At 47.4% G+C, this 23,676-nt stretch overlaps 1 protein-coding gene across 2 annotated transcripts; it reads right to left on the bottom strand.

Annotated features, from left to right (window-relative positions):
• Positions 1 to 1,284: 1,284 nt before the first annotated feature.
• Positions 1,285 to 23,631, bottom strand: RIPK3 (receptor interacting serine/threonine kinase 3). Of its 2 annotated transcripts, XM_048517825.1 has the most exons (13): positions 23,492 to 23,631; positions 21,088 to 21,298; positions 19,298 to 19,649; positions 16,553 to 16,710; positions 16,102 to 16,151; positions 15,814 to 15,987; positions 13,835 to 13,917; positions 10,596 to 10,779; positions 9,200 to 9,291; positions 7,415 to 7,484; positions 5,701 to 5,783; positions 4,054 to 4,138; positions 1,285 to 1,463 (listed from the first exon to the last, which is right to left on the bottom strand). In XM_048517825.1, the coding sequence occupies exons 2-13, from the start codon at positions 21,231 to 21,233 to the stop codon at positions 1,354 to 1,356; spliced, it is 1,587 nt and encodes a 528-aa protein (XP_048373782.1). In that variant the 5' UTR covers positions 21,234 to 21,298; positions 23,492 to 23,631; the 3' UTR covers positions 1,285 to 1,353. The 2 variants fall into 2 exon arrangements, with proteins under 2 accessions (XP_048373782.1, XP_048373783.1); XM_048517826.1 differs by lacking the exon at positions 23,492 to 23,631 and having other exon boundaries at positions 21,105 to 21,199.
• Positions 23,632 to 23,676: the final 45 nt, after the last annotated feature.

Here is a 23,676-nt window from a genome sequence, read left to right as displayed (position 1 = left end):
TGTATTTTAATGCTTACTGCTTTGTATTTTATCTTGTTTATCTGCACTGTATTTTGGTCAAATCCTTGCATTTTAGTCAAATCTTTGCATTTTATCTTGTTATCTTGCTCAAGATCATCAGTCGGAGGTAATAAAAGGCAGAGAGGGAGTTAATGCCACTTGAGCAAAGCACTAACCCCTCTGCCGCAAAACATGGGCATGATGTTCTAATTAGAAACATCGAATGTGATTGATTGTGTCTTCCTGCATGGCAGGAAGTTGGACTTGCTGGCCCATGTGATCTCTTCCAACTCTATGATTCCACGACGACGTATGGGTTTGGCTGGCGGCGAAAGCAGGTACCAACTCCCCTTTAACTTTTATTGCACCCTCTCCCACAGACTCCGGTCAGAGGTGGGATCCAGCAGGTTCTCACCAGTTCCCGAGAGTGGGTTACTAATTATCTGTGTGTGCCGAGAGGGGGTTACTAATTGGGTCTGCTTTTCCATTAGAAATTCCATTAGGTCCCAAAATCATAAAAGTCCTGTTGTTTCCTATGTGACTGGTTAGCGAAGGTAGAAAACGGGATAATTCTCCCTGTTGGGCTGTTTTAAAAACATGTTGTAGAAATATGGTAAAGTTCCTTGTTTAAGGAAAGTCTCCTTCTTTTGATTTCTAGAAACAAAATTAAGTATTTGAAAGTATTAAGTATTTGACAGGCAGTCCATTAGAGGAGAAGCAGTTGTTTCTGTTGGCAGTAGACAATAGGACTTGCTATCATGAGTTTAAATTATGGACAGAAAGATACCAGCTGGAAATTAGGAACTTTTTTTTACAGTAAGAGTTTTTTACAGTAACAGAGAAATTATTAATGCCCTGCCCCTGGAATGCCCGGCCACGCCCCCATTGTGCCCTGCCCAGCCCCAACTACTTACTCCACCCCGCTACTCCACTGTTTGAATCCCACCACCATGGGAACCTGCTACTAACATTTTTGGATCCCAGCACTGACTCCAGTCCACACGCTCTGTGAAGCAATGGCGCAATTATTTCCCGGGAGCTTGGCTCCATGTCCAGGATGCTTTGCTCTGAAGTTTCTGACGCTGAGTGCTGTCAGATGAACCCAAAGTCTGATTCAGGAAGTATTTATGGTGGCAAAATTCCAGCAGTTCACGCCACCTCTTCAAAATGAACAGTTATATTTAGATGGTTCTGTGTTGCAAAACGGTTCCGTGTTCTTATGGGGAAAAGGGAGATGACAAATAGCCCCCTTGGAGAGTTATAGAAGCCACGGACGCTCGTGAGTTGAGGAGGGTTTGTTTGTTTTTTTAATAAAAATCGTCCAGAGGGGGGGGGAGGGGGACAAAACGGGAGTTAGTTCTTCTTCCTGAGGTGGTTTCCAGGATCTGGTTCCACGTACATTGAATTATTTGATCCGATCTGGATCCCTGCAATGCCTTGGCCCGAAATATGGATCCCGCCACCTGGATAAAGGAGAGACGGGAGAGAAGAGGAAATTCTGTTCAGTTCTCCAAGCAATGAGGCACGCGGGTCTTCCGAAACGGCAGGTGGAGGGGGGGAAAGAGTTACGATGGTTTGTTAGCGTTGAATTCACCTGCATTCACCCTCAAAACTTGTAAATGAGCTTGTTTTGAATGTTTCTTAAAACGTATTCAGCTTATACTAACAATAAAATTAATAACACATTCTCCTACAGGGTTCAGTGCTGTCGAACTCCAGTAGGGTGAATGTATTGTCGAAGGCTTTCATGGCCGGAATCACAGGAGTGTTCCGGGCTGTATGGCCGTGTTCTAGTAGTATTTTCTCCTGATGTTTCACCTGTGTGGATGGCATTTTCAGAGGATCCTCCTGCTTGAATACAGCCAGACAGCTTCTGGGTCAGGGATTACCAGGAAGTTGTTATCGGTTGAGCATAAAGCTCTTTGTGAGGTATACTGGGTGTGGCGATCTCGCAGGTAGAAGAAAATTGTAGATTTATACCCCACCTATACTCTGGTTTCTCTTCGGAGCATATAAATCTACCCCACCTTTATCTCCTATAAGGACCCTTAAAGCGGCTTATGGACCCTCAAAGGGGTACCCCATCCCCCATTCTTTGCTAAGGAGATGGGGGCTACCCTTTTGAGGGTCCAATAACTTTGGACCCCCTGAACCAAACTGCACCAAACTTGGGGGGGGGGGTGCCATCATGACAGTCTCCAGATGATAGCCTGAAATTTTGGTGCTGATACATCCAAAAATGCGCCCCCTGCAGGAACATCCCAGAAATTTGCCCAAGAATCTTTGTTCTGCATTGAGTTTTCTGAATTGCTGTCAATGGAGGTTGCAGGCTGGGGGGGCACATTTCTGAAGGCACAGTCTCAAAACTTTCATGGTCTCATCAGGAGACTTCCCTAATGGTACCCCCCAGGTTTGGTGCAGTTTGGTTCAGGGGGGCCAAAGTTATGGACCCTCAAAACTGTAGCCCCCATCTCCTATTAGCTCCCATTGGAAACAATGGGGGATGGGGGCACCCCCTTTGGGAGTCCATAACTTTGGACTCCCTGAACCAAACTTTACCAAACTTGGGGGGTAGCATAAGGACAGTCTCCTGATGATACGCTGAAATTGTGGTGCCGCTAGCCTAAAAACTGTGCCCCCTGTAGGCCAAAAATGGAAAACCACTAAAAATACCCAAAAACGAACCCTGCATTTTGATGCCCTCCACAAGGTGGTGCCTTGGGCAGCTGCCCACCTTGTCCAATAGGCATTACGCCCCTGAGGGTAACAAAATCAGTTCTCCACAGAAGAATCCACAGCTCATGAGGATGAGTGGGGAATCAAACCCAGTTCTCCAGATTAGAGTCCACCTGCTCTGAACCACTGTACCAAGCTGAATGATGGCCCCAGACCATTTAGGGCAGCGGTTCTCAACCTGTGGGTCACAACCCCTTTGGGGGTCGAACGACCCTTTCACAGGGGTCGCCTAAGACTCTCTGCATCGGTGTTCTCCATCTGTAAAGTGGTTAAATGTTAGGGTTGGGGGTCACCACAACATGACGAACTGTATTAAAGGGTCGCAGCATTAGGAAGGTCAAGAACCACTGATTTAGGGCTTTAAAGGTGTGTACTAATGCTTTGAACCTGACTCGGTAATCCCCCCAGAGCCCACGTAGCTGGCGGAGAACTGACTGGATACGTGTCCATCAAGGGGTCCCTGTAAAGGGGTCCCTGAGCTGCAAACCTCAGAACGTAGGGCCAGATCCCGCATCAATTTCCACCGACAGAAGGGATTTCCTCCCGCAGGAAGAAGAAGAAGAAGAAGAGTTTGGATTTATATCCCCCCTTTCTCTCCTATAGGAGACTCAAAGGAGCTTGCAATCTCCTTGCCCTTCCCCCCTCACAACAAACACCCTGTGAGGTGGGTGGGGCTGAGAGAGCTCCAAAAAGTTATGACTGGCCCAAGGTCACCCAGCTGGCATGTGTGGGAGTGCACAGGCTAACCTGAATTCCCCAGATAAGCCTCCACAACTCAAGCGGCAGAGCTGGGAATCAAACCCGGTTCCTCCAGATCACAGTGCACCTGCTCTTAGCCACTGCTCTTAGCCACTACGCTTTCCTCTCGCCTTATGCTGCAACCTGAAACCTCCCCAAAAACACTGCTTTTGGGAGATAGGAAAACTGAAAGAAGTAACCATGTTGTGTCTCGTTTATTTGTCTCCTGAGGCTTAAAGGAGAGAGGTAATTTTCGATCAGGAACATGGGATAGGGCCCACTGGTGAACTCTGTTATTGCTCCGATTTGTATTGTTCTCTAATGCTTGCTGTTTTGGATATAAGGCCGCAGTTTAACGCCCAAGGTTTTGGTGCCTGATCCACCGTGCGCCGGTGGAGGGGGCAGTTTGCTCTCACAGGTCTGCTAGTCACGTGCTTCTCAGTACTTGGGTCGGAAACTACCCGGGAAGGCCACTGTCAAGCAAACCACCTCTGTTCACCTGTTTGTCTTGAAAAACCCACAAGGGGGCGCTGTAAGTCAGCTGTGACTTGATGGCCCTTTCTGCCACCAGGGACTCACCTCCGTGTGGATTGAAGTAGGGCAGAAGGGACTGATCCGAAGGCAAAAGTCCAGAACCATTAGGGTACGGGCTATAGAATGATGACTGAAACAAGGAGGAAGGAAGAGGAAGAGAGGAAAAAGAGGTATGAACATCGGGGGGAAAGACCACCACACAGATAATTAGAATCCTACCACCACCACCGCTTCTACATTACAAATTGAATCCGATGGGTTTGAACGTTTGCTTCCTTCCTCCCTGGCCACCATGTTTGTTCCATACAAATAGTGCGGGACTACTACCTTATCCGGCTTCTGGTAAGATGCCAAATGGCCTTTCCCGTGCGGACAGTTTCAAGACATGCATTTAGCCCTACTGTACAGATTTTTTAATCTGCATGCTAGGGACAGATTAAATAGATAGACAGTCCAAGCAGATGTGGTTCATACCCACGAGGATATCCCTTAATAATAATAATTCGTATGGGTTTTATTATTATTATTATTTTATTATTATTTATTTAATTTAATAGACCGCCCTACCTCCGAAGGGCTCAGGGCGGTTCACAAAACAATCAACATTTAAACACATCAAATAGTTTCAATTAAAACAATAAATAAATTAAGCATAAAACACTAGCAGCAGTGATCTTCCACAATTAAAATAAGCAGATGATGTCTGGCATTAAGCCCCCGGGAGGGGACTGGCCGATATTCAGTCAGCAGATGACAAAGCTGTAAAGAGCAACAAAGATGGGTATCCCTTAATAATAATAATTAGTATAGGTCTTATGATGTTGCTGCTGTGCTTTGTTTTACGGGTTTTAATGTAGTTTAGGATTCTGGTATTTATTATGTATTGTTTTTGTTGTTTCTTGTTGTACACCGCCCAGAGCCCTTCGGGGGTGGGCGGTCTAATAAATTTAATAAATAATAATAAATAAATAATAATAATGAACACAAAGTCAAGAGATGGCAAGACCGTTCTGGACCTACAATTAGTGTCTGAAGAACAAAGCAGCTGGCTAGACAGAATCTAGATGAAGGCACGTCATATAAATATAGCTGTGATGAGTTCAAATCTCTATTGTTCCACAAAGTCATCACATGGCTTTAAGCAAGGCCCTCGGGGTTATCTTTGAGCGTTTCCCCACTCACCAGGATCCCCCCTATGCCACGCGCTGCTCTGCGCGGGGTCATCAAAAGGCGCTGTTTTCTCCAGCGCCAGGGATGCCGCGCGCTGAGGGGGCGTGGCAGCGGCAGCGTCGGGCAGCTGCGCTGTCACCGCCCCTGTCGTGGGGAGTGCCGGGGGACCCCGCGCTACTTGAGGAGAGTAGCCCAAGGCTTAAGGTAAGTGGGCAAAGGCCCTTTAAAAGGGTTAGGGTTAGGGGTTGCATGAGAAGCTCACGGAACGCTCAAAAACACTGCCCAACTGCAAAGCATTATTTGGGAATCGTTTTCCCTGAACCTGGGAATATAACTATCAGGTATGTCATTCAAACACCTGGTCAGTCAGACATCAAGGGCTACTTTTGACTGTGTGTGATGGGAAAAGCACGTTGCACGTAATTAATAGAAAGCCATTTTTATTCTATTCCAGCTCCTTTCACCTGCCACCACAATTACTTCCCCCCCCACCCCCATTTTGATGCTTCCCAATTATCTTACCTGTTGAAAGGGAAACATTCCAGGGTAATATGGTGGGAATGTTTGGAATGGATACAGGTCAGACAGGGGGCGTGGCTTACCTTCTGCAATTAACAAAAAGAAGAGAAAAAGAGCGAACTGCTTCCCCTGTAAATGCTAAATGTCTCACAGTGGTCTCTCTGCCTCCTTGCATCAACTAACTTCCCCCTTGAGAGTACCCTGTTCGACAAGGCAGCATTTCCCAAACTCCACCTCTGCAGGAGTGCAGCGTAATGCACTTTTCAAGAAACATGAAAGAAGTGTGCTCCATTTCTTGTTGTGCCACTGTGTGTGCAGATGCGCAAAAGAAGAAGAAGAAGAAGAAGAAGAAGAAGAAGAAGAAGAAGAAGAAGAAGAAGAAGAAGAAGAAGAAGAAGAAGAAGAAGAAGAAGAAGAAAAGGAGGAAAAGGAGAAGGAGAAGGAGGAGAAGGAGGAGAAGAAGGAGAAGAAGAAGGAGAAGAAGAAGGAGAAGAAGAAGAAGAAGAAGAAGGAGAGGGAGAAGAAGAAGAAGAAGAAGAGGAGGAGGAGGAGGAGGAGGAGGAGGAGGAGGAGGAGGAGTTTGGATTTATACTTCACCTTTCTCTCCTGTAAGTAGACTCAAGGTGGCCTACAAGCTCCTTCCCTTTCTCTCCCCACAACAAAAACCTCATTAGGCGGGAGGGGCTGAGAGAGTTCTGAGAGAACTGTGACTGGCCCAAGGTCACCCAGCAGGAATGGAGGAGTGTGGAAACACATCTGCTTCACCAGATGAGCATCCTCCACTCAGGTAGAGGAGTGGGGAATCAAACCCCGTTCTCCAGATTAGAATCCACCTGCTCTTAACCACGACACCACGCTGGCTCTCAATGAGTGACCTCTGAGCCCTCCCCCCACCCCATCTGTATGTGGCACCACAAATCTGGCTTCTCCTTCTTCCCATTGCACTGGGAAGTTGTTATTAGGAGGGCATGAATGAAGGCCCAGAGCCATTCTTTCTACCCTACCCCACCCTCTCCTGATGCTAGGAAGTGTTGAGTATAGCTCAGAGTGGTGCTGAGATTATTCACCCATTTGAACAAATGAACACACAAAAGCTGCCCTCTACCGAATGAAACTCTTGGTTCATCAAGGTCAATATTGTCTACTCGGGCTGGCAGTGGCTAGCCAGGGTCTTTCACATCACTTACTGCCTGGACCTTTTAACTGGAGGTGCCGGGCACTGAACCACTTACCTTCTGCCCCCCAAGCACACGGTCTACCTCTGAGCCATAGCCCCTTCCCCAGTTTGAAATTAAAAAGGAATTTGGGCTTGAGCAGGCTTACCAGTCGTTTGCGCTCCTTCCTTCGCGTGTGTTTAGTACAGCACAGGGAGGAAAAACGGGAGAGGAAACAACAGCATGTCACTTCCTGGTTGAGAACCGGAAGTGACATCACCGTTCTAGGAATTTCCCCAAATCTCTACAGCCATTACTGAAGGGATAATGGGAATGGCTAGAGCATTACGTGGCATCTGGAAGCAATATGGCGGTGTCAACAATCCTTCCCCCAGGCTGTAACCCATAAACACTCCCAGGTTCCCAGCACAGGTCTGGAAACCCTAAGTTTAAGACATAAATCCTTATTATTTCTTTACTTCGGAAACCATTTCTGCCTCCTACCTCAAGTTGGAAGCATTAAGAGCTGCTAGACCATCCTTAAAGGAGAGCGAGAAGGATACCTGAGCGTCTGACTCCTGTCCGGAAATTCACCCTTGAGCCAGGACTTTCGTTTCCATGCCCTTCTTCTTCCTTGAAGAGTAAAGCAAAAACATGAGTGGAAGATAGACCAACCCTCAAAACCCCTCCACACAGTATTTACCTCAAGAACTGACAGGGAACCCTTGGCATGTTGTATTAACCACCTCAGTGCAAACAAAAGCCATGATCTATTGTTCCAAATTCCCAGCCTCTCTGGATGGCGTCAAAGGCAGTCCTTCCATAAAGGGATTGTCCCAAGAGGTGCCATCTTGACTTCTTTTTCGAAAACACAGCCGCCATGTTGGATTGGATCGAGCGCGAGCCCTACTGCTGCCACGCTTGTGCAAAACAGTTCAACGTTCTATCTTCATCATCCCAGTTCCCAAGAGGTCCCATTACAGTTCTCAAGTTGGCCACGGGCCTACTCAGAGCTGGGGTCCCCTTGAGCTGCTGTACTTTCAATGTGGAGGTTCTAGAGCAGTGGTGGCGAACCTTTGGCACTCCAGATGTTATGGACTACAATTCCCATCAGCCCCTGCCAGCATGGCCAATTGGTCATGCTGGCAGGGGCTGATGGGAATTGTAGTCCATAACATCTGGAGTGCCAAAGGTTCGCCACCACGGTTCTAGAGAGATGTTATCCCATACCAGTTGGCTACATTTGTCAACATTGGGGAGTTCCGCAGGGCCTGTAAAACCAAGCTGTTCCACCGGGCCTTTGGTGAGGCTGGCCGCTGAATCCGCCCCTCTTTGCTGTTCCTGTCGCTCCATATGTCATCTGCTGATTTAATATCGGCCAGTCCTCTCCCGGGGGTGAACGCCGGACATTATCTACTTATTTTAATTACAGAAGATTATTGCTACTAATGTTTTAATGTTTTGATTTATTTATTGTTTTAATTGAAATCATATGATGTGTTGTGTTCGATTGTTTTGTGAACCGCCCTGAGCCCTTCGGGGGTAGGGCAGTCTATTAAGTTGAATGAATGAATGAATGAATGAATGAATGAATGAATGAATGAATGAATGAATGAATGAATGAATGAATGAATGAATGAATGAATGAATGAATGAAAACATTATTTTTGCATCACTGCAGACAGGATTGTCTACTCCAGAGCCGTAGTGAGGGGGAACCGCGCCCGGGGTACATGTGCACCCTGCGCCCCACCACGCCCCAGAATGCCTCCGCCTCATCCTTGCCCCTTTGACACTACGCCACTGGTCTACTCTTGACTGGGAACTTCCTGGAAATTTGAGTGCGGAGCCTGAGAACCATGCAGATTAGGGAGATCATCTCATCAGCCATAAAGCCCGCCCTCCAAAGCAGCCATTATCTCCAGGACAGCCGATCTCTGTATGAAGATCAGTTGTAACTGTGGGAAATCTCGAACACCCACCTAGAGGCCAACAACCGCAATTAAAAGGCAACACTACCATATAATCAGACTGAAATCTGATAGCTTTTCCTTATGCTCAGCGGCTCTACAAAGGATTCGCTACCCACCTTACAAGATCTGGAAACTGTGATATATAACTGAAGGAAAGAACTTGTCACGGATATCCCTCGGTAGATTTGTCAGCATGCAAAAACCAAAACTGGGGTAAGGGAAATAGGTGCCTACCTAGCTTTCTACCCACGGCACCCTTAGCAGGAAGTATTCTCAGAATCCTTGGCTCACCCAGTGTCTCCTACGTGCTTCTTTCTGACCTCTGAAACTGCCCCTCCTCCCTCCGTCCCAAAAATCTGATAACTATTTTCTTACTCTCATATGAATCATACTCGAACTACGATGAAGGAGCGGGGAAGTTTTGGACTCTCGATTCCGTGCCAGTCCACTTCCGGTAGGTGTAGCCGCTGAAAAAAAAGTAGCCAAAGGGAGGGTGTCCAATCACTTTGGCAGAAGTAAAATCACCTTGTGGTGGGATCTCCCCATTGGCTTCTTCCTCCCCTCCCCTCCCCTCCCCTTCCACATTTGTTTGCTTTTATTTATTTAGTGCAATGACATTACAGCTCACAGCATTCAGAAAACTTCCAAAACATTAACAAAAGCAGAGTGATCAAGAAGAAACATAAGTAGCCATTAAAAGAACAAGGATAAAGGGATTATAATGGTCACGTACGTTAGCTAGGATCCATTTTACAGACTGAAAAGACCGACAAGTTTTTGCAGTATAAGCTTTCAAAAGTCAAAGAGCCCCATCCCAAAAAGGGGGTCTGAATCTGGTGGTGGAAGAAGAAGAAGAAGAAGAAGAAGAAGAAGAAGAAGAAGAAGAAGAAGAAGAAGAAGAAGAAGAAGAAGAAGAAGAAGAAGAAGAAGAAGAAGAAGAAGAAGAAGAAGAAGAAGAAGAAGAAGAAGAAGAAGAAGAAGAAGAGGAAGAAGAAGAAGAAGAAGAAGAAGAAGAAGAAGAAGAAGAAGAAGAAGAAGAAGAAGAAGAAGAAGAAGAAGAAGAAGAAGAAGAAGAAGGAGGAGGAGGAGGAGGAGGAGGAGGAGGAGGAGGAGGAGGAGGAGGAGGAGTTTGGATTTATATCCCCCCTTTCTCTCCTGCAGGAGACTCAAAGGGGTTTACAATCTCCTTGCCCTTCCCCCCTCACAACAAACACCCTGTGAGGTGGGTGGGGCTGAGAGAGCTCCGAGAAGCTGTGACTAGCCCAAGGTCACCCAGCTGGCGTGTGTGGGAGTGTACAGGCTAATCTGAACTCCCCAGATAAGCCTCCACAGCTCAGGCGGCAGAGCAGGGAATCAAACCCGGTTCCTGCAGATTAGATACACGAGCTCTTAACCTCCTACGCCACTGCTTCCACTGGAGAAAATGTGGCGTCTGTGAGCATACCACTCACTTTTCCTGGGGCCCATAAATCACCAACGTACATTTGAACATTGCACACTTTACACCATTATGCTATGTCAATTGCATATAAAATCTGTGTACCGCAAGTACAGTGAAAAACAGAGAACTGAAATAAAAAAACAGAGAACTGAAATCATTGACACAATATAAAGAAAAATAGGAATAGGAATAATTGGCTCATTCCCATGAAGCATCTATATTTCACTCTTCCCCACACTCCAATGTATTTCAGTAGAGTTTGTGAAGAAATGCTGAGAGCTCTGTTTTCCAAGTGGAGGGGGAACCCTTCCCAAAGATCCCTTTACTCACTATTTTGTACGCTCGGAGATTCTTGGTAGCCTATCGTCTCAAAACGGTCCTCTATTCCAATCGAAGAGAATTGTGGTAGTAGGGAATTCACGCTGGTGCGACGGGAACTGATGGGAATGCTTTCCTTAGACTTCAGACTGGAGGCATGCCTAGTCCCCCTTGCCAGGGGACTGTCTCTCTGCATCTTTGGGGTGGAAAATAAGAGATTAGTATAAAAATACAGCGGTACCTTGAAAATCGCCGATAATCCATCCGGAGATTATTGGCGATTTCGAAAATGGTGTATTTTGAGGTACGCTGTTTGTGCATGCGTGAATGCCATTTGCCCGCACACAACAGCGTTTGCGTACCCTCGAGGGCGGCTGAAAATCGAGGCGGCCGACGATTTTCGAGGGCGGAAACCGGCGCCTGGCAATTGTCAATTTCTGAAATCGACGATTGTCGAAGGCACCGATTTTCGAGGTACCACTGTATTGCAGTTTTGGTGCAGGGGGGAAGGGAGGCCATTTCCGGTGAAAAACGATGGGTTGGCCAGGGATGGGACAGACCTGAGTACAATTCCCCATTCACTAAGTACAATTCCCCACTCACTGAGTGACCTTGGGATAGTCATGATGCTATCTCAGCGTAGCCCTCCTCACGAAAACCCACAAAAATCCCGCAGATCTTGTTTTGTACGGGTGGCAGAGAGGAGTTCAGATGTCAACCGTGCTGCTGTGACAATGATTTTAGGAGGTCCAGTGGTTCTGTATTGTCCCATCAAACCCTCTGTGGTCAGCATGGATACAACAGAATTGGGCATGCATCCAGGAAAGCCCACATGGCTACTGACGACACAGGCTCAAATGTGAGAATCACAACAGGAAGCAAAATAGCCAATGCTGGGTTGGGAAATTTCCGGGGATTTGTGGGTGGAGCTTAGGGAGGGCAGGAGTTAGAGAGATGAGGGACCTCAAGGGCATGTAATGCCACAGGGTTCACCCTCCTAAGCAGCATTTTCTCTGTTCAAATAGACCTCTGCAGTTTAGAGATCAGTTGACGTTCTGGGAGATCTCCAGGCCACACTTGGAGATTGGCAACCCCACTAGGAAGCCTGAAACACAAGACGTTGGTCTTCTTCCCTCAGGACAGAAAAGAAATCCCTTTGTGTTTGTGCTGTACAGGACTGCTGACAGTCACTTTCGTTCTCAGTTCCCTTTTCACACTACCGGGGCCAGTGTCCTGTAAAACCAATCCTCATGACTTGCAGTCACTGTGTTTATGGACATGTCCTCTCTCCGCATAACGTTCTTTTTCCTCATTCCACTTCTTACGTTTACATCTTCGGTTTCCTTCAAGGTACTGCCAACGTTGCGTCCTGCCTCTTCTAGCCTCACAACAACCCCATGTGGCAGTTTAGACTGACAGCTAGTAACCCAAGGTGGGGTTTCCACTTTCCCTTCCTCTTCACAAAGTGGACGGGTTTATCTCTGTGCAACTGTGGTGTCTTGCCCAAGATGACCATGACTCATGGCATGTTGTTCCTCTTTCAGAGGTACTGAACAACTGCTCTACCACTCATTTTATCGGGTTCAGATGCATGGCAAAGTCCACCTTACTACTAAGTCCGTGGTGGCGAACCTTTGGCACTCCAGATGTTATGGACTACAATTCCCATCAGCCCCTGCCACCCTGGCCAATTGGCGATGCTGGAAAGGACTGAATTCTGAATTCCCCAGATAAGCCTCCACAGCTCAGGCGGCAGAGCTGGGAATCAAACCCAGTTCCTCCAGATTAGATACACGAGCTCTTAACCTCCGACGCTACTGCTGCTCGGATAAGAGTCCACTGCTCAAGCAGAGGAGTGGGGAATCGAACCCAGTTCTCTAGATTAGAGTCGCCCACTCTTAACCATTACACCACACTGGTTCCCTTTGCACTCTGAAACTTTTGTTGGTCTCTAAGGTGCAGCTGGAATCTAATCTAACTGGCTGTTGTGGATATTCCAGATTGTGTGACCATGGCCACACAGCCCAGAAAGTCCACAACAGCCAGTTAATTCCAGCTGTGAAAGCCTTCGACAATACACCTAATCCAGTGGTGGCGAACCTTTGGTACTCCAGATGTTATGGACTGCAACTCCCATCAGCCCCTGCCAGCATGGCAAATTGGCGATGCTGGAAAGGACTGATGGGAATTGTAGTCCATAACATCTGGAGTGCCAAAGGTTCGCCACCACTGTACTAGGTTGAACAAAGAAGCGGACCAGACTCACCTGGGCCGCCACTGCCCCCAGGGGAAGGGCGCCGCGTTGCCTCCCTTCCCCTCTTCCGCCAGGCTGCTGCGTCAACGGGTGCCCTGTGCAGGCATTGGGCGGCACAGCCCATTGGCTGTGGGGCAGGGCTAGCCAGGACGCAGGGTCCTGACGCCAGACCCCATCGCCGCCCATCACTGTTAAAAAGCCAGGGCGGGCCACGTGCAGGCCCTCTTTGCCTGGCTGCTGCCTGATCATCCCACCCACCCTCCCTGTGTTTCCCGGTTGGTTTTTTCCTAGTTGTTAAATCGTGTGGTTTGCGGTTTGCGCATGGGGGACTGATCCTTGGCCAGGTTAGCTGCCTGCTAGCCATTTTGGGAACCTCCTTACGAGGTTTGGGGTGAAGCAAGCCAGGACTCTTAATGCCCAGGCGTGGGCTGAGCTGGCTTGCGCCCCACAGTAATTGGGGGAAATTTTCGGGCAGCGGTCCACCACCCGTCTGATATTTCCCCCCTCGTTGCTGCCAGGTATCGGTTCGCGTTCCATTTCCTCAAACAGGCAGGTTTGAGGAATCCCGGGCTGCCCAACACAAGGATCAGACCCTATGCTGCGCCTTACGCTCGCTATTCTGTCAAGCCAATACATTCATGGCAATGGGCATTTTTTATTCCACAAATAAAGTGTTTGCCTTTTGTTTAACTGCTATCTTGTTTGGTTCCTGTATGGCGTACAGCAAGCTTTCTCTCCCTCCGGTGGCAATAGAGCTACCCTGGTGAAGAGAATCCACCGGGGAGTCTGGTCTCCCATATGGGCTCAACCAGGAAAAGCTGAGCAGCTAAATTTACAGGGAAAGGATCGTATGTATCAAGGCGGTGAGATACCAAGAGAGGAAAGTCCACACAGTATTAGGGATTGCATGCATTCACGGCACTCCTAGGGCATATCTGCCACCTGGCGGCACGCTGCAAAATCACAATTGAAATATACTGAGTTTCCTTCCCCTTACCAAAATGTCTTGAACTTCTCGCACGGCCGTGACAATCTGGTGCTTGTAGCAAGAGTATATTCCCTCTGTCTCATTCCTGCAGTCTGAAGGGGAAGAAAGAAGAAATACAAAATGAGGCAATTGGACATCTGTTTTCCGGTGCAGCCCTCAAACATTTAACAAACTGGTATTTTCGACAAGGAGGAACAAATATTCCTTATTCCTTTATTTCCTTGGCATTTAAATTTGCATTAGGTTCACGTTGTACAGTTTTCATACAACCGCTTCGGTTCTTCTTTTCATAGTTGTTTTTTTTGTTTTGTATTTTTAAACACATGTCTTTTTTAAAAAATACTATCTATATAAATCGTATGTACAATGCACAGTGTTAATGTGTCTAATGCATCTTTCATGCTGCTGCTTTATAAACTTGAGAAATGCATGCTTTTTTACAGGGAACTACAGAAAAACAAAACAAAATGGGACGCTATAGACCAGTGATAGCGAACCTTTTCGAGACCGAGTGCCCAAATTGCAACCCAAAACCCACTTATTAGCGCGAAGTGCCAACATGGCAATTTAACCTGACTACTGAGGTTTTAGTTTAGAAAAAACGGTTAGCTCCGAGGCGTGCGTTACTCGGGAGTAAGCTTGGTGGTAGTCAGTGGCTTTGCTTTGAAGCAAGCCAACGGGTGAATCACAACCCTAGGAGTTTTTACTCAGAAGCAAGCCCCATTGCCAGCAACCGAGCTTACTCCCAGGTAAAGGATCACACTTCAGTTCTTCGCATGAAAATCGGTGGGGTTTAACAGCGCTTAACAAGGTTACCTACACTGCTTCCCCAAATCTAGGTCTTAGATTTAATGTTAATAATCGAGCCCAGCGGCCCAGGCCAGCCTAGATGTGGGGGGGGCACTCTGTTTGCCCGTGCCCACAGAGAGGGCTCTGAGTGCCACCTCTGGCACCTGTGCCATAGGTTCGCCACCACTGCTATAGACTATTGTGATTTTTTGGAAGAAACCCAGCTGGCATGTGTGGGAGTGTACAGGCTAATCTGAATTCCCCGGATAAGCCTCCACAGCTCAGGCGGCAGAGCGGCGAATCAAACCCGGTTCCTCCAGATTAGATACACGAGCTCTTAACCTCCTATGCCACTGCTAGAGGAATCCTAAACTCTGATGTTAACATTTTGACTTTATGTCTTTTTCTGTACTCTATTTTATGTTTTATTTATATGGTAAGCTGCCTTTAGAACTGTAAGAAAGAAACATGGCTAATACATGTTGCAAACAAACAAACAAGTAAACGATACATTTTAAAAATCCCAACAGTCATCAACAACAGCAACAGCAACAAAGTGTTTTGAAAGGGATGACACAGACATTGTGGGAAATAAAAAAAGAGCTGCAAAAATCCCATCATGACTCATTCCTAACTGAAACATAGGAAGTGCAGGGAACCCACAGGAGAAGCTGACATAAACATGAGTCAAGTATCCTTTTTTTCATCAGCAGAGCTTTATAGGCCATCTCTACAGTTCTGAGATTAAGAAAAGGATTTCTGAATCAGGGGATTCAACTTCTAGGAGCAGCAGTGGCGTAGGAAGTTAAGAGCTCGTGTATCTAATCTGGAGGAACCGGGTTTGATTCCCCGCTCTGCCGCCTGAGCTGTGGAGGCTAATCTGGGGAATTCAGATTAGCCTGTGTACTCCAACATACGCCAGCTGGGTGACCTTGGGCTAGTCACAGTTCTTTGGAGCTCTCTCAGCCCCACCCACCTCACAGGGTGTTTGTTGTGAGGGGGGAAGGGCAAGGAGATTGTCAGCCCCTTTGAGTCTCCTGCAGGAGAGAAAGGGGGGATATAAATCCAAACTCCTCCTCCTCCTCCTCCTCCTCCTCTTCTTCTTCTTCTTCTTCTTCTTCTTCTTCTTCTTCTTCTTCTAAGCAGGATTAAAGCTCTTTAAAATTCTAGTTGGGGACAGGGTATGGAGGCACTTTTACCTTGGAAAGATGGCCTCTGGGTTCTGTTGTTGCACCAGCACCTTTTCATCAGCCTTATCAATTCGTCCAGTTTTGGCAGTTCGTGGATCTTCTTCTCCAGCTCCTCAGTACTGGGCCTTTCGCCATTGGGGATGTGCATTTTGATCAAGGAGCTCATAATGCCAGGATGGATGTCTGAGCAGAGATGGAGACACTGGTGTTAAATTAGGGTTGCTCGGCAATTAGAGGGGACACTTACTGACATCAAGGGGGATGGGCTGAGAAACACGAACGAAAGGCAGAACTCACGTTGATAAGGTTCCTCGCCGGTTAACAATGACCACATAAGGATGGCATAGCTGAAGACAGAGAAGACAATCGATCAGGGGCCCAAGAAATACTGTACGGTCAGAGAAACATCCCCTCTTTCTGGGAAGCAACGTGTCCTGTCCCCCATCTCCTGGGCTTCTGCAGTGCTCAAGAAGAGGTTAAGCAACCATAGGGCTCTAGCATGATTGTGTGTGCACCAATGAAACACGGTCATGAACAACCATTTGAAGACAAATAGGACAGAGCACAGAGAGAGACTGGAATAGAGTGCCTCTTCCAATTGGATCTACAATGTGCTACTACTCCTTAGTAGTGGCTTTCCTAGCAAACTGAGCCATGAGGTCACTCTAAATATCCCTGGGACTTTATGATGCTCACATAACAGCAGTGCCTCCTAGCCAAAGACTGAAGTACCACAGCCCATATTCACCTGTAAACATCCGTTCCTGGGGTTGGCTTGTAATTTTTGTTGAAGGCCTCTGGAGGCATGAATTCTAGTGTTCCACCGTACCCATCTCCTTCCCCAGTGCTGAAACTGGTACCCTGGGTTGTTCCGCGTTTGAATTTGGACAAGCCAAAATCAGCTACCTGAAAGATAGGGTTATTAAAAATAAGACACACAAGATGCTTCCCGTAGGAGCTGAAAAGAGTGGACATTGTCATCCAGATTATGGACTAGAGTACAGAGATGGGATGGGAAAAGACAACTTTCCCAGAAATTTAACATCTGAGTTTTTGAACTTGGAATATGGTTAGATTTGACTTTTAAAATTTGATTTAAAAAAATGAAGATAAAATATTTTTAGCTCGTTACATTTGAAGCAATGTTCTCAAAATGGCTAGAATTTGCCAGTGGCCACAGTACCATTTGATTATAAGGAAGGACGGGATTCATATTAAATTAAAATAAATAAATACTGCAGGTAGGAAACACCAGTTTGAATGCTGCCCAGCATCAAAAAGCATTTGGAAAGTGAGCGGATCAGAAATAATAGGTCTATCTGAGTAATCCCTACCACCACCACCATTACACACACAAATGTCAGCTACATGGCCATTGGAGAGAACTTCTCCTCTGTAGAACAAGGGTAGCTGGTCTTCAGAGGACTGTATACAGCATCTAAGTTTAACAAAGAAGTTAAGTGTTCAAGATCCTCAGCTGGCTTAAGGAGTTAATAGATATTTAAAAATGTGTTCTGGAAAACTGAAGTTCTTCAAAACTTCAAGACTTTCCCAATGTGTTTGCCACTATTGATCTCGCTCTAAAATGGATGGGTGGGTAGATTTTCTAGCTCACACCTAACAATACTTCCAGTAGGGATTGCCAGGCCTCCCAATATAGCCAGAGGTTCCATCCCTCTCCAGGATCGGGTTTGTCCACACTGTAAAAATCAAGTGGAAACTCTTGCTCACATTATTCTTGACTGTCCGAGATATGTGGGCATCAGGAATTTCTTTCCCAGGCTGGCCCTAGACCAGAGGTCAGGAACCCGCGGCTCGCGAGCCGCAAACGGCTCTTTACCACTTGAGGTGCGGCTCCCGGCATGGCTGCCCCTTTCTGCAGGGGAGAGGAGAGAAAAGCGGCGCCTGGCTCAGGCCGGGCTGCTGCTGCGTGCTCCCCGTTCCAACGGGGAGTGCGTGGGATTCCCTCCGCGGCGCCCAGCTCAGACCGGGCCACTGTGGAGAGCGCGTGGGATTCCCTCCCCTGCAGGGAAGCGAGCAGCAGCGACCCGGCCTGAGCTGGGCGCCGCTTTTCTCTCCCCTCCCGACAGGGAGAAAAGCGGTGCCCAGCTGAGGCCGGGCTGCTGCTGCTCGCTTCCCTGCAGGGGAGGGGAGAGAAAAGCGGCGCCCAGCTCAGGCCAGGTTAGGCTGGGCAGCGCTCCCCGTGCCAGCAGGGAAGCTTGAGGGATCCCCTCTCCCTGCAGGGGAGGGGAGAGAAGCGCCCGGCTCCAGGCCGGGTTAAGCTGTCGCAGCGCTCCCCGTGCCAACGGGGAGCTTGAGGGATCCCCTCCCCTGCAGGGGAGGGGAGAGAAAAGAGGCGCCCGGCTCAGGCCTGGCCAGTGTAAGCTGTCTTGCAGCGCTCCCGTGCCAGCGGGGGAGCTTCAGAATCCCCCTCCCCTGCAGGGGAGGGGAGAGAGAGGGCCCGGCTCAGGGCGGAGTCGGCTGCCTCTTGCTCCCCGTTCAGCAGGGGAGCACACACATGGAGGTGGAGTGGAGAGAAAAGTGAAGCTGGCTCATGGCTCATGGATTCTTCAAGCAACACACTATAGCCCTTTGGGGGAGGGCGGTATAAAAGTGGAATGAATAAATAAATAAATATAGTTGTTTGATACAAAGCGTAAAGGTAAAAAAACAAAATATGCAGTGTTATCTTCATTTTAAATGTCAAAAAGTATTTGCGGCTCCATGCGTTTTCTTTCCCTTGGAAAATGGGTCCAAATGGCTCTTTGAATGTGAAAGGTTCCCGACCCCTGCCCTAGACAAATCTGAAAGTGACTCTGACTGTTCTGTTGTGGAGCTTCTGTTAAACAACACAGATGTCATGCTCTTGGAAAAAGTAGCAAAATTTCTTTTAAAAGTGACAGAACTTTCTAAGTAATGTATACTGCTATATACAGTCTTCCTGTCTGCACTTTGAATGTAATCTTGATTTGTATTTCAAAAATGTCTGGGAATGCTCTAGAACCTATTTTTAAATGCCAAATAAAGGTTGTTGTTGTTATAGCCAAAGGTGTCCCAGTAATTCCCACTGATGCCCACTGATGCCACGTGAAAGGGATTGGGGGAAAGAAAGGCCTGATGAGCTGGTGCTTACTAGCACACCAATGTCAGTTCTAGTCTAAACTGCAAGTGACAGGGACGCTCTAGCATTCTGCAAAAACTCTATGGTAAAACCATAGAATCTTTGTGAAATGCTAGGCCTGTTCTGGAAATGCACTGATGTCATTCTGGTCAAACAGGAAGTGACATCAATGCACGGTTGACAGAAGTGGTTGCCAAGGCAACACTAGCTGATTGCCGAGGCGACGTTAGCACCTAAGTAGGTGTCATGCTAAAGGTTTTCACTCAATGCAGAAAGTTGCAGATATATTATAAAGGAACTTTCTAATATCTCCTCTCAGAAGTGTTTATTACAAACTGACTGCCATCATGGAGACGAAACTCGGTGGCTCACCCTGACATGTAGCTCCCCATCCAGTAGGACATTGCTGGGCTTAAGATCCAGATGTAACAGTGGAGGACTGAGGCCGTGCAAGAAATTCATGCCCAGCGCCACCTGGTGGAGGATGCGGAGTTTCAAGGCCCAAGGCACACAAGGCACCCGATCCCGTAGGGTGGACAAACTGCCATTCTCCATGAATTCCATCACAAGGCCCAGTTTGGGCCCAGTCTGGGCACTTGCCAGCTTTGCATCTGCCTCCATTTCATCCACAAAGAGACCAAAGAGACGGAGAACGTAGGTGAAACGTGCCTCGTCCATCGCACGGGCTTCGTTTAGGAGTTCCTCTTGGGTACAGGAAGCATCGCTGTAGAATGGAGTGGGGTAAAGATAAAGATGTGAGTGGAAGGAGGGAAAGGAACGCCTGAGACCCAGACAGCTCAGATGAGGACCTTAACCTGGTGTGGTCAACTAGGTAAATTCCACAGCCTGTAAATCTGAACCACAGTTTAGTGTTAGAGCCCCCACATTAGAAGGTCCAACCTTTGGCATCTCCAGATATCAGGAAGTGGGTGATATGCAAGACCTTTACGAAAACGAATGCCATTGCTAGTCAAATTTGGTAGGACCTATGTTTGGTCTTGCTTTCATGTTGTGCCCTCATTGAGAACTTGGGCTCAGTGATTGAGGACACATAAAAAGATCCCCAAATTCTCCAACAACTCCAGTTGCAAGATCCTTCCTACCTGGTATCAGGAAATGACTTGCTCTGCTTGGCTGCCTGTCAGAGCAGGAATGCTAGCTGAGGGAGATCAAGGATCAACTCAGTATAAGAAAGATTCATGGCTTGTTGGTTCAGCCCTCACCCCCCAAGATCACCTATTTGGATTGGGTTTTGCAGAGGATAGTGCTGGGGGATTTCTGCTCACTCCCTTGACCTTTAGTCTTTGTGGTCCCACAAGGTTCCATCTTGTCCCCTATACTCTTTAACACACACTTTAAACCACTAGGTGAGGTCTTGGGGCTGGGCTGTTACCAATATGTGGATGACACTCAACTCATGTTTCTAGCTGATTCCAGAGAGGCCGTAGAAACCACGAACCACTGCCTGGGGGCAGTTTTCAAGTGTATGTAGGCTAACTTCTTTGCTGCTCTTTACAGCTTTGTTATCTGCTGACTGAATATCAGCCAGTCCCCTCCCAGGGGGTTAATGCCAGACATCATCCACTTATTTTAATTGTGGAAGATCACTGCTGCTAGTGTTTTAATGCTTAATTTATTTATTGTTTTAATTGAAACTATTTGATGTATTTGAATGTTGATTGTTTTGTGAACCACCCTGAGCCCTTCAGGGGTAGGGCAGTCTATTAAATAAATAAATATAAATATAAATATAAATATAAATATAAATATAAATATAAATATAAATATAAATATAAATATAAATATAAATATAAATATAAATATAAATATAAATATAATCATCATCATCATCATCTAACTGCAGGAAAATATCCCCCAGATCTAAAGGTATTGTGGGAATGTTTTTACCAGTGTATTGGATGGCTCCCCTTGCTCTCTCATCTGTGATGTGCAATGTTGTTTTCCACATCAATATTTGTAAACTCTGCCTCCTTCTGTGTCGGGTGATTGATTCTGCTGTCAAGGTTTGGGAACCCCCAAGACTGGCTTTCATGGAGGCCTACAGAGCCAGCCAATGCTGGTATTCCTGAAGGATAGCAGCTCCCTGGAACAGCCAATTAATTCCTTCCTTTCTCAACCCACCCTCCAACCATCATCACTACCGGTTGAGAATCTTCACCGCAACATCGATCCCCCAATCTTGATGTCGAGCCCGGTAGATGTCCCCAAAGGCCCCTCTGTTGATGTACTTGAAGTCCTTCATGGAGTCCGGGGTGATCCTCTCATAGAACTTGTGGGGACTGCCCATCCTGTCAGAATGGTCAGGTGCCGGACGTGAGGCTCCCTCAGTTCTGCTTCATGGTCAGGGCAGTTCTTAGAGGAAGACATAAAAAAGAGCAGCCCCTCAGAGAAGAAACCTGGGAAGCCCGTGGATGAGGTGGTCAGAGTGTTGACTTGGACCGAAGAAATCCTGGGTTTGAATCCCCACTCAGCTATCTTACTCGCTCAGTGACCTTGGGCAAGTCAACCTGTTTCAGTCGGGCCTACCTCATAGGCTAGTTGTGAGCATCAAGGAAGATAATTCGATATATGCTAGCTGGAGACAGGATGTGCCGAGGCAAATAATGGAATAAGTTAACAATCAGCCTTGGGCTTGGTTCAAATATGACAAGAAAACATAGGGCGTTTCCCCACTCTCAAGGATCCCCCCTATGCCACGCGCCTGGGAGTCCCCACGACCCCGCGCTCTGTGCGGGGTCATCAAAAGGCGCCATTTACAAAAGCGCCAGGGATGCCGCACGCTGAGGGGGCGCGAGAGGGGCAGCGTCGGGGCGGCTGCGCTCTCGCCGCCCCTGTCATGGGGAGTGCCCCAGGACCCTGCGCTCCTTGAGGAGAGTAGCACGGGGCTTAAGGTAAGTGGGGAAAGGCCCATAATTTACACTAAAGATAGTTTGTGAAACTGGCTTGCTGCTCACAAATGAGAGTCCTAGTTTGCCTCAACAAATGCTGGTTTCGGTGCCCTTTTTCTTTCCCTCACTGGGACCCGGGGGTATCCTGGCCTGCACTGAAGGGAGGGTGGTGCAGGGCAGCAAGTAAGGATTGGAGCCAGGATGTCTGCATTTGTACACAACACAAACAGCTGTGATAAACCAGCTTTTCAGAATTCCTAGTTTGATGGGCCGTAGCTACCTATGCCTGACTCTGCCCGCTGGTGTCTCAGATGTTGACTGGAGGAAATGAGTGATGCGGGAGGGGGTGGATTCCAGATCAGTGTCATGCCAACATGTTTATATCACTTCCAGTAAAAACTGGAAATGAAATATGGGCACTCTAGCATTTTTCAAAAACTCTACGGTAAAATCATAGAGTTTTTGTACGTCCTCAACTATTCAGGCATTGCTTCTGTGGGGGTCACAGGAAGTGACATAAACAACTAGTAACAACACTGGCATACTTTAAGTCCTTCCCACCAGCTCAGGATCCCTGCAGTTATGGGAGCAGCCCATATTCAATGCAGTCCTAGGTGAAATTAAACTTTCAGAGCCATCTGACTTCAGCGGACTCATAATGGTATAACACTGCTTAGGATCACCAAGCTATTCTAAGTTGAAACACTTTCCTGCCTGCATGTTGGCAATAAAGACAGTGGCCTGCCTTTTAGGGTAGGACTAGATGGAAGGACTAGATGAAAAGCCATTTGAAAGACTTGAACCTACAGAAGTAATCTATAAATCCTATTAGTGTCGCACTTGCGCCCTTTTTGCGTCCAACCGACTCGTCTATAATTAAGGAACCTATCTGATCTGCGTGCACATTCGCTGTGCTCAAAATTAAATAAAAACTCAGCCCCAAAAGGGCCCAAATCCAGCAAAGGTCTCTAAGCTGAGTTTTGCAACCTGCCTCTCTGAAGGAAATCAGCAAGGCCGTACATTTTTGCGATATTTATTTTACTCTAGTTGGACCTCAAGACGGAAAGCACAGCCAGCCGCCAGATAACTTTATCCTCTTGCTTCACAGATTCCAGCCGATATCGACCCTGCAATTATAAGCACGAGAGCGCAAGGACTAAAAAAACGGCTTTTAAAAAGGAGTGATGAGAAACTCCGAAAACCCTGAGTTCTGCAGCCAAGACCACTTTGGGGCTGCTTTTCTCCCCTCCAGTAATATCCACACAACCCTCGTTAAAGGTTTGGGAAAAAAAACAAGCCAGCTTCCGGAATGGTCTCAGGCTACAAGACGTAATTGATGTTACCTGCCCGGATAGACTCTGGCATCTTTCCTGAGACATTCTTGTTTAAGTCTTCAGTTCCTCTCTCATTTTGAACAGTGGGGGAAATTCTCTTATCTGAAGTCAAGGAGGCATCTGACAGAGATCAGGGAGGGACCTGTCAGGTGTGGGAAGGGAGGGGAAGAACAGCTGGAGAAAGGACTTGTAGCCTCATCTGGAATGGAAGTCCTTCTGGGTAGACGATCTCCGTTCACACCAAAGGCACGTGTTTCCTTCCCTTGCTGTGCCAACCCAGAGGAGAACCCCTTCCCACCCAGGTCCGATGGGTGCCCCAGTACCTTTGTCTTCTGGTCAGCTCCTTTGAAGCAGGTAGCACAGTTCTAACTTCAGGCTTGCACCCTGGCAGACATTTGCTGGTTTTAATTCAGCTTCTCTTCCTGGTCCAAGAGCTCGGCGCTAGCAGGAGATCCCTGCCTGCTTTCTCTTTCACAATCTCTCCGCTTCCCTTCTTGATTTCCTCTCG

This window comes from Sphaerodactylus townsendi, linkage group LG15 (genome assembly GCF_021028975.2).
Source record: "Sphaerodactylus townsendi isolate TG3544 linkage group LG15, MPM_Stown_v2.3, whole genome shotgun sequence".
NCBI classification, from domain to species: Eukaryota; Metazoa; Chordata; class Lepidosauria; order Squamata; family Sphaerodactylidae; genus Sphaerodactylus; species Sphaerodactylus townsendi.
Note: the sequence above shows the minus strand (reverse complement) of the source record. Positions and strands in the feature narration are given on the sequence as shown.

Coding starts and splice junctions, on each gene's coding strand:
- RIPK3 (XM_048517825.1), bottom strand. CDS start 21,233: ATGGGCAGTCCCCACAAGTTCTATGAGAGGATCACCCCGGACTCCATG. Junction 7,485..9,199: donor CGAGTATGATTCATATGAGA/GTAAGAAAATAG, acceptor TTACTCTTCAAG/GAAGAAGAAGGGCATGGAAA. Junction 5,784..7,414: donor GACAGGAGTCAGACGCTCAG/GTATCCTTCTCG, acceptor TGTTAATTGCAG/AAGGTAAGCCACGCCCCCTG.